Source organism: Macaca nemestrina, chromosome X (assembly GCF_043159975.1).
Source record: "Macaca nemestrina isolate mMacNem1 chromosome X, mMacNem.hap1, whole genome shotgun sequence".
Classification (NCBI taxonomy): Eukaryota; Metazoa; Chordata; class Mammalia; order Primates; family Cercopithecidae; genus Macaca; species Macaca nemestrina.
Window position 1 is genome coordinate 116319741 of NC_092145.1, and position 17247 is coordinate 116336987.

General features: G+C 41.4%; 1 protein-coding gene across 1 annotated transcript in view; it reads left to right on the top strand.

Annotated features, from left to right (window-relative positions):
* Positions 1–17004, top strand: part of LOC105463430 (EF-hand domain containing 2) — a 197036-nt gene extending 180032 nt beyond the window's left edge. Inside the window, exons 14-15 of the mRNA XM_071089226.1 lie at positions 1048–1153; positions 16769–17004. Coding sequence (XP_070945327.1) covers positions 1048–1153; positions 16769–16870 — 208 coding nt within the window. The 3' untranslated portion in view covers positions 16871–17004. The remainder of the gene's footprint in view (positions 1–1047; positions 1154–16768) is intronic.
* Positions 17005–17247: the final 243 nt, after the last annotated feature.

The following is a 17247-nucleotide window of genomic DNA, read 5'->3' on the forward strand; positions in this document are numbered from 1 at the left end:
GTGTTACATGATAATCAGCCTTAAAAACTGGCAGAACATGATCAAATTTAGGATGGGTGGCATTGAGGCATTACACTAAGAAGTATTTTGTGTTTTGGTCATTGTAGCAATTGTGTTGAAATTACTGTATCTTCATGGCCAAAACTCTATTATGGTTAAGGAAGAATTTTAGCCAATGTCCATAATTAGGAAATAGTAGTCAAAGAGATTCGTAATTTTTGACCTGTATTTTTATGGTACAGAATAATCATTTGTTAATTTTTTTTCAAAATGAAAATGGGCTGAAGTTTTTCTGATTATAAACTTAAAACAAGTCAGATGATACACAAAAGTCTAAAGAAAAAGCAAAAATCAGAATCTGTCTTCCCAGAGATATCTGTTCTTAATACGTAAGTCTATTGCTACCATACTTTTTCTGTTTTTTAATAGAAGTATAAACCTAAAGTGGGATCATAACTCTACATACTGTTTTACAGCCTCCTTTCTGCTCAACAGTGTATCAAGAACAAATTTATATGATAGCAAATTTGGATCTAAATAACCCCTTTTAATGGCTACATAATACATGACAAAGATGCCTTTTATTTTTTCAAAAAATATGCCGGTAGACAAATGAATCTAGCTTACCTTAAAGATTTAAAAGGTATACAATTTAAGAAATATAAGGACATTCTATTTTGCTGACATATAATATCAACCATTAAACTGAAAGGACTTTTAAATATTTTTAACAAAATATCACTATAGTCTTAGTCACTGAATGAGCAGATTCTGTGGCAACTGCAACAAGTATTTATTGAACACCTACTAAGTGCCAGCACTGATCTTGTTGTTGGGGATATTTTGATGAATTAGATAGGCAAGATCCCTGCTCAAAGAATTTACATTCTGGAGGGTCAGAAGCAATAAGAAATTGTAAGAAATAAGAAAAATCTCAGATATTGAAGCATATATGGTTTTATGTTTTCATGATAAAAATTGAAACCGACATTTTGGTCTTGAATTCGACAGATTGAGTCAAATTATATATTATAATTATATTTTCAGGTTTGAAGACAGTGAAAAACAAATAGATTATAAGTCATTTTTCTCTGCCCTGAACTGGAGAAAGAATCCAGTGCCTGAATTGCAACCAGCATCATACCTTAAAGAGGTAAAATGAACACTTATTTTAAAAACCATCTATGGTTACTTCCCTTGCATGTTTAATATCCTTTATCTTTAAATTATTTTTCATCATAAAATATTAACACCAGTGCTTTTGGAAAGAGTGCTTATGTGTTTCTGGGTATTTGTGTTAAAGGCTAATTTACTTTCCATGCTGAGCAAACATCTGCTCTGTAAAAGCATGACTTTTCTTATGCAGCTGAATTTTTTTTTAACCTCGGTCGCATCCAATTATATGGAAAATAGGAGAATAGGTTACAGTTATAAATAGATATAAACACTGTTATCAAGGGATTCTGGTAACATCATCATAAGCCACAAGAGCAAATCTCAAATGGTGCCTATGGCAAGAATCCCTAGGGTATCCGTGACTGTGCACCCAGGTTTGCCATGGGTGAAACAATAGAATATGGGGATGCACATTTCACGGTGGAGCCAAATTTAAAATCAAAATTCCATAGAAAAATGCTTGGTTAGGGAAAACAAAGTTCACGTGATCAGATGGTGCTCTCAACATTGTGGAATTGTCTGAATTCTCTAAGATCTCTTTAGACCAATTGTCTTTAAGAAGTGGGTGGGTGGGTGGTGGTTTGTTTGTATTTTAACATGCTCCAGAAATTGATTTTCTTGGGAAAGTCCCTTGATAAAGCAAATGTCATGTGGTTGATACTCCCAGAAAGGAGGCATTTATTTCTCCCGGTCTCTGCTGACCAGCTCATTCTGGCTGGAGCTGGTCTAGTGCCCCTGGGAATTCCCTCAGGCATGCAGCTACTCCAAGGGCAGCCATAGAACTTCCAGATGGTTGGGGGAAAGTAGTAGCCTTTGGAGTCAGACAGAGCTGGGTTTGAATTTTGGCCCTGCCACCTACTTAGCTGAATGACTTTGGGTCAGTTAAGTTACTTATCTTGTTCATTTATGAATGTAATCCCCAGACAAATCAGGATTAAGTATCGACTCTCATCAGGTTCTCTGCTCTAGGCTAGGGTCCAGAGACAAAAATTGTCATTGCTACCTTTGAGGGGCCCACTACTGATGCGGGAATTGGTACCCTCATGATTTGGAGTGCGGCGTGATACAGCCTGCATGGGATTCTATGGGATGAGGAGGTAGCTGCTTCTAAACAGACTGGGGGGAACAGGAAGTATTTTCAGGGGAGGTGACATTTGAAATTTCAATGATGAGTAGTAAGAGTTAGCAAGGTAGGAAAGTGACATGGTCTGGAAAAAGCATTTCCAACAGAATTCTCTGGACATGGGACAGCATGGTACTTGTACAGAACCAGGAGGAACTGGTGTGGCCAGAGCAAAGGCACATGGGGAAGAGGTGAAAAGGATGAAGCTGAGATACCTGCACGGGTAACATTTGAATATTGTCCTGTGAGGTCTGGAGACCACTGACTAACTTCAAGGAAGACAGCAACATGATCAAGAGTGCCCTTTACACAGAACTTGCTTTGGCTGGATGGTGGGTGGACTGGAGATGGAGTCTCACTCTGTCACCCAGGCTGGAGTGCAGTGGTGCGATCTCAGCTCACCACAATCTTCACCTCCCGGGTTCAAACGATTCTCCTGCCTCAGCCTCCCAAACAGCTGGGATTACAGGCATGTGCCACCACACCCAGCTAATTTTTGTATTTTTGGTAGAGACAGGGTTTCACCATGTTGGCCAGGCTGGTCTCGAACTCCCGACCTCAAGTGGTCCACCCGCCTTGGCCTCCCAAAGTGCTGGGATTACAGATGTGAGCCACTACGCCTGGCCATGGAGGCTCTTGTCCTGTTGTCCCCATAAATAACGGCAAACACTTAAAGCATTTACTGTGTGCCAACTACTGTTCTAAGATCTCAAAATCACTTAGCTTATTTAATCCTCTTAGCAATCTTAGGTACTTTTATTATTCCCAGTTTAGAGATGAGGAAGTTAGATAAACAGCAATGTAAGGCAGAGTCAGAATTTTAACTCAGGTCTCTTGCTGCAAAGAATAAAAAAGAAAACTGTCCTTCAAATATAATTATTTTTGAAGATACTGGATTGGATTAACCCAAATCTGAAATACTATCACAAAAACAAATCAGTACTGTCATTTGCCCTGATAACCCTTTCATTCTTATCCATGTGAATATTTAATTTTTACATACAAATAGAAACATGGTAGATGGGATTTATATTCTTCTACCTTTTCATTGAATGTTCTAGTAGTCTGTATTGACTGCATCCCTATGTCCCTTTAGGACTGCTCTCCAGAGCCCTTTACCGTGCTCTGACCCTGCCCAGGCCAGTCCTTGGCAACTGACCTTTGTAGGCCACATGAGTGGGTCCCCTAGCCCTCTGGCCTCCAGTTGGGTTGACCAGTGGGATGCACCAGCAGGAGAGTAGAGGGTGAAAGGAGAGAGCAATCTTCTTCCTCCCTGCCAGTCACACCAGATTGACGGCCTCCTCCTTCAAAGTCCACAGCACTTGTCTAGAGGCTCTTTGCATATGGCTGGCCACTCTAGGCTCTGGTGACCACCTTCATGTGCCCCTTCAGCCTCAGGCGGTAGTAATGGCTCCCTGCTGTTATAAACCCAGGGGATTATCCCCTGTTGGTTTTCCTAAACACTTCCCACAACTTTGTAACTAGTCACTTTATTAAACTCTTCTCAATTTCCACAGTTTGCATATGTCCTCCATTTCCCATGAGACCCTGAATAATATATAGGACATACCTATTTTTGCTATAATCCTTTGTCATTCTTTTCCTTACTTTCTACTTCTCTCTTTCCTCTTCCATTCCACTCAGTCCACCACCCAAATGTTTACCTCTGTGTTGGGGGTTTTATTTCATCATGTATTGTGTGAAAATATGTTTATACCACATGCATTTATCTGGAGTATGCTTTTCTTTCTTAATCATGGAAAATTTCCCTAGTTTAATATGTATAGGCCTAAACCATTCTTAATAGCTATAGTGTGAATATATAATAATTTATTAATCTCTTTTTTTTTCTTTTTTTTTTTTTTGAGACGAAGTCTCACTCTGTTGCCCAAGCTGGCGTGATCTTGGCTCGCTGCAACCTCCACCTCCCAGGTTCAAGCGATTCTCCTGCCTCAGCTTCCTGAGTTGCTGGGACTGTAAGCATACGCCACCATGCCTGGCTAATTTTTTTGTATTTTTAGTAGAGACAGGTTTTTTACCATGTTGGCCAGGCTGGTCTTGAACTCCTGACCTTGTGATTCGCCCGCCTCGGCCTCCCAAAGTGCTGGGATTACAGGCATGAGCCACTGCGCCTGGCTCTATTAATCTGCTCTTTATTGACAGGCATCCAGGTTGTTTTTTATTTTGCCTCTGAAAACATACCTTACTACTTACTACTTACTACTTTAAATTTTATTTTCCTGATGACTATTGAGTTTGAATGAGATCCAATCATCTTTTTGTACTACAACCTACAGTAAGAAAGATACTTTTTTCATAACAACACAGCATGCACATATATAACGGAATCTAAGATTTCATGGATTAATACTGTTCTGACTACATGTGGTGTAGTATGATACAGTCTTTTCTTTTTTCATTTCTCTCTTCCTTTCTTTTCTTTTCCTTTTTGTCATTACCCACTACCTCTTTTTCTCCTCTCTTTTGAATGTTGTTCATGACCCATTAAATTGATTTCATGACCCACAAAAAGATCACCATACACACTAGAAGAGAAGTCACCGCATGGGATGGCCAAAGATCCACTCTGCCTTTAATCACCTCTCCCCAGTTTCATCACTTTTCAACTCTGTCAACCGGGATAGGTATCGAGCCCTGGACCTCAGATGCTTTTGAGAGGCAATGTAGACCAGAAGGTCTCCAATCACAGGGACCCTGGTTCAAATCCTTAGCTCTATGATCAACTAACTGGGTGACTTTTTACAAATTTCTCAACCTTTCAGGTTTTCCCATCTCAAAAATGGTGATAAGAATAGTACTTCCATTAGGGTTGTGAGGATTAAGGAAGTCAATATACACAAGTCACTTATCACAATACCTCTGCCATAGTAAGGGCTTAAGTGTTGGATGCTATTATTTTTTGTAAAATGGAGATGTCTTACTTTCCTCAAGTCAGGGGGCTGGGCAGTCCCTGCCAAGGTTAAGATGGGAGATTCTATTCTTAATGGCAAGAGAATGGTTCTAGGCCAGGAATGTCATATCAGAAACAGCTTGGGCTTCAGCACTAGGTTCTTCTAATTGCAATTCATTTATGGTGAGAACTTTACTCATAGGGCCTCATCAATTCTGCTGATAAAGCCTAGAAGTATTTCAGTCTGCAGGAGGCATTCGGAAAGGACTATTCTTTTTCAGCCACTTAAAAAAAGAAAAGAAAATAGATATAAAATGGTACCTGATCAATTTCACCAACAATGAGAACTTAACTAGATTCCAAAGAGTTTGAAGCACTCTGGTACTGATAAGCTTGTTATTATTTCATAAAGACATAAAATAGCTTGGGAATATTACCAGTGAGTCTACAATCTCATGTGAAAATATTTAGCATGAAGGGCTTGAGCACAATGTTGAATAGTTTATTCAGTAGAATACAGGAGCAAAAAGTATAATATCTACTGACCCATGTAAGTGTGCTCACATGTTATTAATAATGTTGAATAACTGCTGGGTCAGAGTTTGTCACAGGTGGGGTTCTCCAGGAAGCAGATGGAGTCTAATGTGTAGGATATTTATTTGGGAGTGTCCTTGGGATCATCTCCCATGAAAGGTGGGGGAAAAGAAGAAGAGTGGGCAGAGGGAGAAGTTGAACTGTGATACAAGCCCAAAGATAGCCTTGGCCAACCCATAGGGAGCTCTGGAGTTAGCATGTCTTTTCAGCGTTGTCCTGAGTTGGGCCAGAATGGCCTGGCCTTTGTCCCGGTGGGTTGGTTCAAGAAGAGATATGACTTTGTGCAGCGTGGCTCTTTGCAGCCAAGACATGTTTGTAGCTCAGGAAATCCATGAAGGGGACTCCCAGCAGCTGGGCCACCAAATCCCTCCTCAAGGGGATTCTGGATAGTATATCACAGCTTGGCAACCAACTACTCTTGAAGCCCCTGTTGACTTTACTTGGTATCAACTGAGAGCCTGGCAGTGTGACAGCCTCCTCCCCAGCTGGTTCCCTGGTTATTTCCTAATCTTCTATTCATAGTAGGGAACTGAGAGGAGAGTGGTTATGCTATAAGAGACCGTGGTGGAGTCAGACCAGATGTGTAGGTCCTGGGGGCGCAACTGGGCAGAGAAAACCTCCCAGTTATGACTTTGGGGATTGCCAACATTTGAGGAGTCTTCCATAGCCAGTCACATGTAGGGCTTCAGGGTAAGATCCATCAGGTTGTGAAGGCACCCCAGCCCTGAGTGTGAAGTGATGAGACCAAAGGTCTTTTGAGAACAAGGAATGGCAGGCTGAGCTCCTATGTGGAAGCAAGGCTTAAATGGAGGCCCCAGAGTTGGGAAGCTGCACCCTTCCTCCAGTATGTGAGCCCGACAGGCTGGCTCAGGTTAAAGTTTCAGAGGTGTTATAGAGAGCTCTGTAGAAGTTACCAGTACAGCCACCACCTGGAACCTGGATATTTTTACTCCTGGGCTGAATATTGTCATCAGCAGGATCTCATTTCTGGACTGGGAATCTTACTGAGAAATGAAAAGAAACTTATTGGCTGATGAAAGCTGAGTAGGCCTCAGTACTAGATTCAACTCTAATTCTGTCTGCATCAGCATGAATGGATAGGATGGATGTTATGGGTGGAAATTTGGGACACCTTCCCAGTCTAGTGTGACTAACCATCATGGGGTGAGAAGGGAGAGGCCAGAAACCAGGAACAAGACCACAGGATTCAGCCAACCACAGGCTGAGTAGGGGTGTGGTCTGGTCCACAAGACTTGAGATTGGAAGGGAGTTCTAGCAGGGCATCCCTCCAAAACAGTGAGCATAGTGATGGGGAATCTTGAAGTTAGCACCATTCGGCAATCAGAGGAAGCCACTCAGCAGGCTCAGACCAAGCTTTCACCCTGCCAAGGGGACAGAGCTGGCTAAGTCCCTAAACCCGTGAGGTTACAGCAGGAAAGACGCAGCATACTCAAAGGGATCCTGGAGATGGATTTGATAAAGGGACTGTTGATGGGGTGGGTAGGGTTAAGGGAACCAAGCAGGCGGGGACGCGGGGGAGGGTGGAGCACTCAGGGACTGGCAAGAACGGGAGAAGCAGGGAGGGACTGGGGGACTGGTGTTATTGGAGCCCAGCAGAGGAGCTGGACGATAGCAGCAGGTAGAGTAGTGTAGCCACTATAGCCACTCCCAAACCATGGCTTGGCATGGAGGGAACAGGGTGAAGGGAAGTAAAATCCATACTCTGACCTCTTGCTTATCCTGTTTTCTGATCTCCTGATGCTGCTTCACCTTGGCTGAACCCACCCAGAAGCCAGAGAGCAAGGAAGCTTGAGGAGTGATGCAATCCACAGAGTCGGTCTCCCAGGGCAGAAAGCAGAGTGAAAAGGGCAAAGAATGGATCTTGAGGGGCAAATGGAGACTGACCCAGCACAATCTGTTTGTTATCAGAATAAAGCCTTGAGCTCAGAACAAGCCCCACAGCCAGGATAAAAGCTAGGTCTACACTAACTACTTCTGGGGCTTGGTCTACTGGATTTGAGGACCAGTTTCCTGGACTCAGAGGTGGCTCCCCTACATGTGCTTGTCAGGTGGCCTCAGCTAGTAGGAATTGGGGTCAACCACAAACAAGGAGAATTTAAAGAGTACTATAGTATAGCTAGTCTAGCTTTGATTAGTCCTACTGCCCTTTGGTGACAGGTTTTTCCTACGTGGTTGGATGTAAGCTGTCATCCATCATGACTGTTGGCTATGGCCTGTAGCCAATGGCTTGTAGCCTGGATTCTCATTGGACTCCCTTGCTTATCCCTCTGCCTGGCCCCTCAGCAGCCCATGGTGAGCCATGGGGCTGTAATTTAACTCTCACTCCATTATGTGACTATCTATGGTCTCAGCATGTTGCCCTGGCGCTGTCATGGCCTGGAGACCCCATTTCCATTCTATTGTGTTTGCTCACAGATGGTAGCTGTAAAACTGGCAGAATAGGTCCCACTGTTTAGAGCCTGTCTGGTTAATCTCAGAAGTCACGTTTTAAAAAATAACACTAAATCGGTTCTCATATAAACTTTATAACTTACACTGTGTGACTGGCGTCTTATCTTTTGACATTTCTGAGAAAAATTGGATATGGCTTCATTTTATGAACATCGTCACTGTGAAAAAAAACATTAGCAGTCAGCTCGAAAGCGCTCTCTTTCACAATAGGATGATATAGGGCCTTGGCATCAGGAAGTAGGGGGCAGTTGGGTACACCTTGGGAAACGTCTTTGGACACCCACCTTGTTGAGATTCTCCTTCTGGTATTTAGAGCATGGAATAACCTGTGACATTTTGTTGTCCCAACAATCTTGCAGAATAAGTATTATCCCCAATTTCTAGATAGGAAGCTGAGGTTCAGAGATATCCCTAAAGGTGAGGATTATATAGTCAGGGACTGGTGCCAATTTTTTAAATAAGTAAAGTTATTTCTAATATTTGTGGTTGAATATAACAGTCAAAATAAAAGGTTGTTAACCATTCCTCTTAGACTTAAAAAATAACTGGCAAACACATACTGTTGACCTAACACAGAGCAATAACCTAGTAGGAAAGGATACTCCTGAAATCTACTTTCATCTACAGCATCAGGTGATGTCCACTTGAATTGTACACATAAGCCTGTCATTGAAGCTCAAAAATCCACATCTCCCTGAAAACTTTACTTGCCCTGCATTGCACTTCCAAGGAGAGGTTTTCTGTTTAGAAACTACACCTGTCTTTTAGCTACAACTCACATACAGATGACAACTCTGTTGAAGCTTTGTCTAGAGAAAGGGGAAACAATCATGAAATATTGGCATTGCTGTAAAGACAGAAATGTATAGAAATATAAGCTAATCTTCTGGCTTTATATATGAGCTTTTCCTTATGTTATCAGAATGCTCTTGATTATCTCAAGAAATGTTCACAAAATCCTTTCCCCAAATTTATTTCAATTTGATTTGCTTAAAATTTAATTGCTTTTATGATTTTGTCAAACTAATTAGATTATTTCTAAAGCCATGTTAACTTTATTTGAAGGGAGAAAATCTAAGAAAATCACAATTTTAATACTGTATACACCACTGGCCTTTTCCATACATTTATAGATCTTTCTCATAGAAACATCCTTTTCCTAGTGAGTAGAGGGGAGTAACATGGTGAAATCACTAACATGACTCTATCTGCCTTGCATTTGGGAGGAATAAAAATAACCTTGTTTCAGTGAAGCATGGAATTTAATTGGCTCCCGATCTTTCCCCTCATGCATCTGGTGGCCAGTATTACAGTAGAAAATTTTAAACAAGAAGGAGACATAATCCAATTAAATTTCCTTTTAAAAATGTCAAAGCAAATAAATCTAGGGCCCATTAGCTCACACACAGCTTTGCTATTCTCACTGGGCAGCTGCTGTTTACTGGGTTTTCATCCAGTGCCATCTTTGCTTCCCATTTCAAGGGTGTGCGATTTTACAGATCGGCAGCTACATTTTTTCACCACTGATGAACGAGTAATTTATTGCCAACTGGTTTGACATCTTAAGTGCCTCGAGTGACAGCCAGCTTGGAAGATGTCTTAGGGCCTTCTTGGAGACAATGATTCCCAGACATTTTAGAATCCTGATTTTTGTATCATTGAATTTCACTCTGCATTTCATAGTTCTTCCTTCTTCCAGAAAACACTACGTGGCATGTATTGTTTATGCTCCAGATTACATCAGATTTTGTTCTGAGATTTGAGTGCTGTCTTTTGAGTTATCTGGAAGTCACTTGGAGACTCTGGATTCATCCAGTTTGCCAGGAAGTTGCTTTGTTTCAAGCTGTGCTGTGGCTTTCTTAGACATATTCTTAATTTTGATAAATGCAAAATTGCATAGAATCTACATCTGACTTCCTCTAGAAGCAGACTTGGAGACAAAGATTTAAGTGTAAATCATTTTGGGGGGAGAAGTGAAAACACTAGTAAGGGAGTGGGAGAGTGAGAAAGGGAAGGGAAGGAGCTACTAAAGGCATATTAACAAACCAGTTACAAATGTAGATGATGTAGACGATTGAAGGTTTTGTTTTGTTTTGGGACAGGGTCTCACTCTGTCACCCAGGGTGGAGTGTAGTGGTGCGATCATGGCTCACTGCAGCCTTAAACTCCTGGGCTCAAGCAGTCCTTCTACCTCAGCCTCCCAAGCAGCTGGGACTACAGGCCCACACCACCACACCCTGCTTTTTTTTTTTTTTTCTTTTGTAGAGACAGGGTCTCACTGTGTTGAACAGGCTTGTTCAGAAGTCCTGGCTTTAAGTGATCTCCCACCTCAGCCACCCAAATGGTGGAGTTGCAGGTGTGAGCCCCCACACCTGACCTAATGATTAGAGCTTAATGCAACTGGGAAACATTGATACTTCAGAGTCATCTCACCCAAAGTACAAGGGAGCCGCGGTATTCATCCATCAACTCCCATCAGTCATTGTTTGAGGGCTGCTCTTGAAGTGGAGCAAAGGAAATAATTCCCTGGCACTTGTGGCTTGCCACAGGGGCAGCCAAAGCAAGCCTCAGAGGCCAAAGAGAAGCCCTAGGGCAAAGGAACGCAGGTGCTGGCCATTGGAAGTCAGGTTGATGTGCTCCAGAGTGGAAAGGATGAGGAGATAGGAAGGGGTGCTGGCAGAGCCTGCTACACGTAGACAGTTAAAATCCCAAATTCCAAACCTGCACTGCCAGGGGAATCTGCTTTACAGAGATGCAAGTAAGCTTGTTCTCACCCAGAATGGGCAGGATCAACTTCTGTGGATGACTCCTCCTGTTGTAAAAGTACCACACAGTTATTCCCACTTAAAACTGATATGCACTGCTGGGAAAGCCATATGTATGAGTTTTCTTTGCATTGCATAGTGTAGGGTTAATAAAAAGTTAATGAAGACAGTATTTTAACTCACTGCCCAGATTTTCATAAAGATTCTACAATATTTGGAACATTTGCAGATTTATTAGAAAGTACAATTAGGCAGTGGTAGTATGTGGATTTCTTATGTTGCCAAAAATGTCTTCATTTTACCAAGGGGCTAGCCATGAGATTCCTTAAGTAGATCCAATTATAGACAAAATTATGAAGAAAGTGCCTTTCCCTCTACTTTATTGATGCCCCTCACCCCATCCCCTGAGCCTTGGAAACCTCTCCTGTTTCCTAACCTTCCTTTGGTCCCAAATTTGATTCCATTAGTCCATTTTAAGCCAATAGGTGTGAAAATCTCCCTGAAATGGGAGTTGGCAATAGATGGACCCACAGCACTGCTAATGTGCTTGTGGCATTTATGAAGTATTTGGACAGAAAGTCACTCCCACCTGGAACCTAAGGAAGAGTGACAAAAGGAAAAATAATCAAGGGAAGTGGCATTGATTCGAAAGAAAGAGCACAATGGGGCCGGAGTAGTCAGGAGAGCTTTGTGCGAGTCATGGGGTTTAAAGTGGTCAGGATTTAAAGAAATGGACTACTGTTATCTTTTCATCTTAAATTATCCTTAATACCAAATCTCATGGATATTTACTTGAGTTTCATTGTGCCCAAGTTGCTAACAAATTTGATCTCATCTCCAAATTCTTGAGTTCTCATGATTGCATTGTGAGTTCTATTATTTTCTCTTTATTGTCAGCATTGAAATCACAATTCCTTGCTCCAAAAATACAAAAACAAAACCACTTTTGCTAACTCATAAGCTATGAGGCAGAATCTTCTAGTCCTGACCTGTTTCATAAGAGGATCCAGTCCCTGAATAATTTCATCATATTTATATGAGTTACATAATGCATTATTTCTGTGTTGAAAACTTTTATTTAAAAGACCTATTAGAGGATGGTGATTTCTGAAGGCATATATTTGTACTATTTCTCTATACTGAGATAAAATTTACAAACATCACTTAAGAGCAAATATTGCTATAAGTTTTGTAATGAAATTTTTGAGGGCATGTTAAATAGTGGAGTTGAATGACTATTGATCTTAGCCTTCATTGATTAAAATATATTGTTTAGTGTGTGTGTGTGTGTAATGGTTTACTACTTTTTGGTGTAAGGAAGGACGTTTTACCAAGTTCTATGTGGTATGAGTTACACAAAACACCCCTTAGGAGTGGGTTTAGCCATCAACCATCTGAATGGTCATTTCACTCTTCATACTGCCAGTTGGTGGTTTGGGCTCAACTTCTGAGAGGCAGCATCCTTGAGAGAGAAGAGTAGTGTCACTTCAAGAACTGCCTTGTTTTGTACTTAACTTTTCTTGTTGGAAGTGTGAGGACCAAATGTAGCTGTGTAGGATGAAAGCCAGCTGCTTCTGAATAGATCCTTCTCAGCTCTGGAGGGTTGCCCCGCAGATGAGCATAGTTCTGTAGCTCCACTGCCCAGGTTATTATAATCCAGGCTTCTCCACTGACTGGAGGTTTGACTTGAGACAATCTATTTAATCCTTCTGTGTCTCAGTTTCTTTTCCTGTAAATAGATTATCCTCATAATACTTATCTCTTAAGGGGTTTCTGTGATGATTAAATAACTTAATACATGTAAAACACTTAAAAGAGTATCAGCCATGTAGTAAATATCCAATAAATGTATTGTTATTCCTATTACTACTAGGTAATTACAAGATTCCTATCTATAACCCTGCACAAATCTGCAACTAGTTTATCATCATCATAAATCATCTCTTAAATTAAGGTTTTACACCTGAATCAGAAATGCTGGTACTTAGTTATTGTCTGATTCTATGACAGTGTTGTCAATTGTCATAGTTTTACATGTCACTCATATTCCAGTGACTTCTATATCTTTGCACGGTTCTGGATTCTAGCTCTGTGCTATATATAACCATATTTACAGATGTTTACCAGAATCTTCACCTTGATGTCCCATGGACACCTGAAAGAAAAAGTGCCCACATTCTTAGCAAACTATCACAAGAACAGAAAACCAAACACCGCATGTTCTCACTCATAGGTGGGAACTGAACAATGAGATCACTTGGACTCGGGAAGGGGAACATCACACACCGGGGCCTATCATGGGGAGGGGGGAGGGGGGAGGGATTGCATTGGGAGTTATACCTGATGTAAATGACGAGTTGATGGGTGCTGACGAGTTGATGGGTGCAGCACACCAACATGGCACAAGTATACATATGTAACAAACCTGCACGTTATGCACATGTACCCTAGAACTTAAAGTATAATAATAATAAATAAATAAATAAATAAATAAAAAAGAAAGAAAGAAAAAGTGCCCACAACTGAACTTAGAATTTCCCTCTGAGCCTTGTTTTCCTACTAAAAAATGTTTTAAAACTCTTCCTACTTTCCTTATGATATTACACTGGGTTGAATATTGTCCCCTCCAAAAGTCATGTCTACCCCAAGCCTCAGAATGTGACCTTATTTGGATATAGTCTTTGCAGATAAAATTAATTAAAATGAAGTTATGCTGGATTAGAGTGGACCCTAAATGCAGTGACTGGTGACTTGATAAGAAAGCCGCATGAAGACATATTGGTATACACAGAGAACACCATGTGAAGTTGGAGGCAGACGCTGGAGTGATATGCCTACAAGCCAAGGCATGACTGCCAGCCACCACCAGAAGCCAAGAGGGAGGCATGGAATAAATTCTCCCTGAAAGCCTCCAGAAAGATCCAATGCTGCCAACACCTTGGTTTTGGACTTCTGGCCTTCTGAACTATGAAAGAATAAGTTTCTGTTGCTTTAAGCCACTTCCTTTGTGGTACTTTGTAATGACAGCCCCAGGAAACTAATAACAGATACTGTCAACTATTATTAAATTTAGAGTTCTTAGAACTATCCTTACCTGTATTAGTTTCCTAGTGATGCCCTCACGAAGTACCACAGACTGAGTTGCTTAAAACAATAGAAATTTATTCTTCCACAGTTCTGGAGGCTAGCACTCCAAAATCTAGGTGTCAGCAGGGCCACACTTTCTCTGAAACCTGTGTGGGAATCCTTCCCTGCCTCTTCCTAGACTCTGATGGTTTGCTGGCAGTCTTTGGTGTTCCTTGGTTTGCAGCTGCAAAACTCTAATCTCTGCCTCTGTGGTCACCTGGTGTTCCCCCTGTGTGTCTCTGTCTTTACCTGGCTGTCTTCTTATAGGGAGGCCAGTCATATTGAATTAGGGGCCCACCCTACTCCAGTATGATCTCATTTTCCTCATCTTAATTTACCTAATCACATCCACAAAAACCCTATTTCCAAACGAGGTCACATTCTGAGGTACTAGGGATTAGGACTTCACATACCTCTTTTGCGGGGGGGCGGGGACACAACTCAACCCATAGCACTACACCTTTCTTTTTTCACCATTTCAATTGATCCCCTTCTAGCTATTTTATGTTCTCCTGCAGCAGCATCTCTCAGAGGTAGCTCCTGTCCTCCATGCCCACTTCAGCTGCCCTGGTTATGGCACAGTCATCTTTCAGCGGTATTATTGCACTCACCTCCAGATTGCTTTTCTTACTTCATTTCATTCTCTGTACATCCAGCAAGTTAGCTAATCAGTTTCTAATCAGATTTCTGTCATTTCACTGGCCAAGACCTACAGTGACTTCCCGTAACCACAGCCTCAAGTAGAAACTAGCACAGAAGGCCAGAAGTTTGGCCCCAGCTTCTCCTTCTAACCATCTCTCTTGCCACTTTGCACCATGTGCCGCATACCACACTGGGCTACTCACCCTTTCTTGAAAATAGATTTTAGGTCTCCAGGCCTTTGCTTACACTGGTCCCTATGCCTGGAACACCCTTCACGACCCTAAACCCTCTGCTGAACTGTTTTTCATCCCATAAGGTGCAACTGAAACACCACTTACTCAGCTTGCTTCCAAAATTCCATTACATCAAATTATTGAGCCTTTACCTATGTTTCTGTGACACCTTGCGATTCTCGATACTAATGTAACACTAGTAAAGATATAGAACCTCTTATATACAACAATTAACCTTGACAGTCATATTTTAACCTTGACAGTAGAAATATAAGCAGGCATATATATGGACTTTGCCTCCTGTTGATATTAATTAACCATTGCAGCATATTCAAAAAGTTTGTGTGTGTGTGTGTATATACACACATATTTACATATTATATACAATGTGCATCTGTGTGTGTATATGTATACACACACACACACACACACAAAGTGGCTTATCTGCAAGATCACACTGTGAGTGATCCAGTGTTCTTTTCATTGTTTACGGAAGAAACAGTAACCAAGCAGCCAGTATAGCTACCAGTTTGTATTTTAAAAATTGGGTTCTTTTTTTTTTTTTTTTTTTTGAGACGGAGTCTCGTTCTGTCACCCAGGCTGGAGTGCGGTGGCCGGATCTCAGCTCACTGCAAGCTCCGCCTCCCGGGTTCACGCCATTCTCCTGCCTCAGCCTCCCGAGTAGCTGGGACTACAGGCACCCGCCACCTCGCCCGGCTAGTTTTTTGTATTTTTTAGTAGAGACGGGGTTTCACCGTGTTAGCCAGGATGGTCTCGATCTCCTGACCTCGTGATCCGCCCGTCTCTTTAGGCGGCAGTTCACGCCTGTAATTCCAGCACTTTGGGAGGCTGAGGTGGATGGATAACTTGAAGCCAGGAGTTTGAGACCAGACCAGTCCGGCCTATATGGCGAAACCCGTCTCTCCTAAAAATACAAAAATTAGCTGGGCGTGGTGGCATGTGCCTGTAATCCCAGCTACTCGGGAGGCTGAGGCATGAGAATCACTCGAACCTGGGAGTCAGAGGTTGCAGTGAGCAGAGATTGCGCCACTGTACTCCAGCCTGGGCAACAAAGTGAGACCCTGCCTTAAAACAAATAAAATAAAAATAAAAATTGGGTTCTTAAGAAAGTATAGGAGGATCTATCACTGTATTAATGCTGCATGACAACTCCTGAAATTTCAGTGGTTCACGAGAAGGCACATTTCTTTTTCTTTTCTATGGGCATGTAGGTCAGTGAAGCATGGCTGGATTCAGCTAAGCTTGGCTCTTAGTCTGCAAGTCCATCCTGGTCTGATCCCCCTTGGTCATTCTAAAAACAACAGCATCCTGGGCCATGTTCTTTTCATGGTGATGGCAGAGGCACAGAAGGCCAAGCCAAATGATGCCAGCACACTAGAGCCTCTGTTCATGATATGTCTGCTAAGAGTACATAGGTCAAAGCCAGTCATGTGGCCAACCACATATCAAAGGAACAGGAAAATATACTCTTCTTACTCCACGGGAGGTTCTGCAGAGTCATATGACAAAGAGTGTGGGCACGTAATTCTTATACAGGGAGGGAATGAAGAATCAAGAACAAGTATCCAGTCTACCACAAAGTCTTTATGAACCTGAAGTAGATGGTAGAAATTTTCCCTTTGAAAATAAACTTCGGTGTTGAATTTTCAAAACTGTACTTTGAAATGTGGTTCTAATCATATCCATTTTTGTTTTTTTTTTCTAGAGATGTGAAGATATCTGGCTTGGCATGCCATCACCTATTCCTGCGAAATACATTGACTACTTGACCCTTTTGAAGGATGTGTTTGGCTTAGAGGAGGAATAACCATGCCAGTTTTGGTCAATTCTCTTTGATTTACTTCTCTCATTTTGCCACATTTACTTTAGTAGATATAATTTCATTAAAAACAAAAAAGAAACAAGGTTTATATTAAATGGAAATCCACAAATCACAATTAATCCTATTTTGTCATGTTAGTTTTTCAGAACATCATGTTATATTTCTGCCGTACTGTTACTATTTAAAATGCCATCTTAAAACATGTTGAATATTTTTATTATATGTATATTTTATTAATACCAAAAAATCTTCTGATAATTTTTCATCCAACGTAATTTGATTCATTAGTATATGAACAGAAAATAACTTCTGAAGGTTATACATGACAATACAAAATCAAATTATATCACAGCAATAAGTTG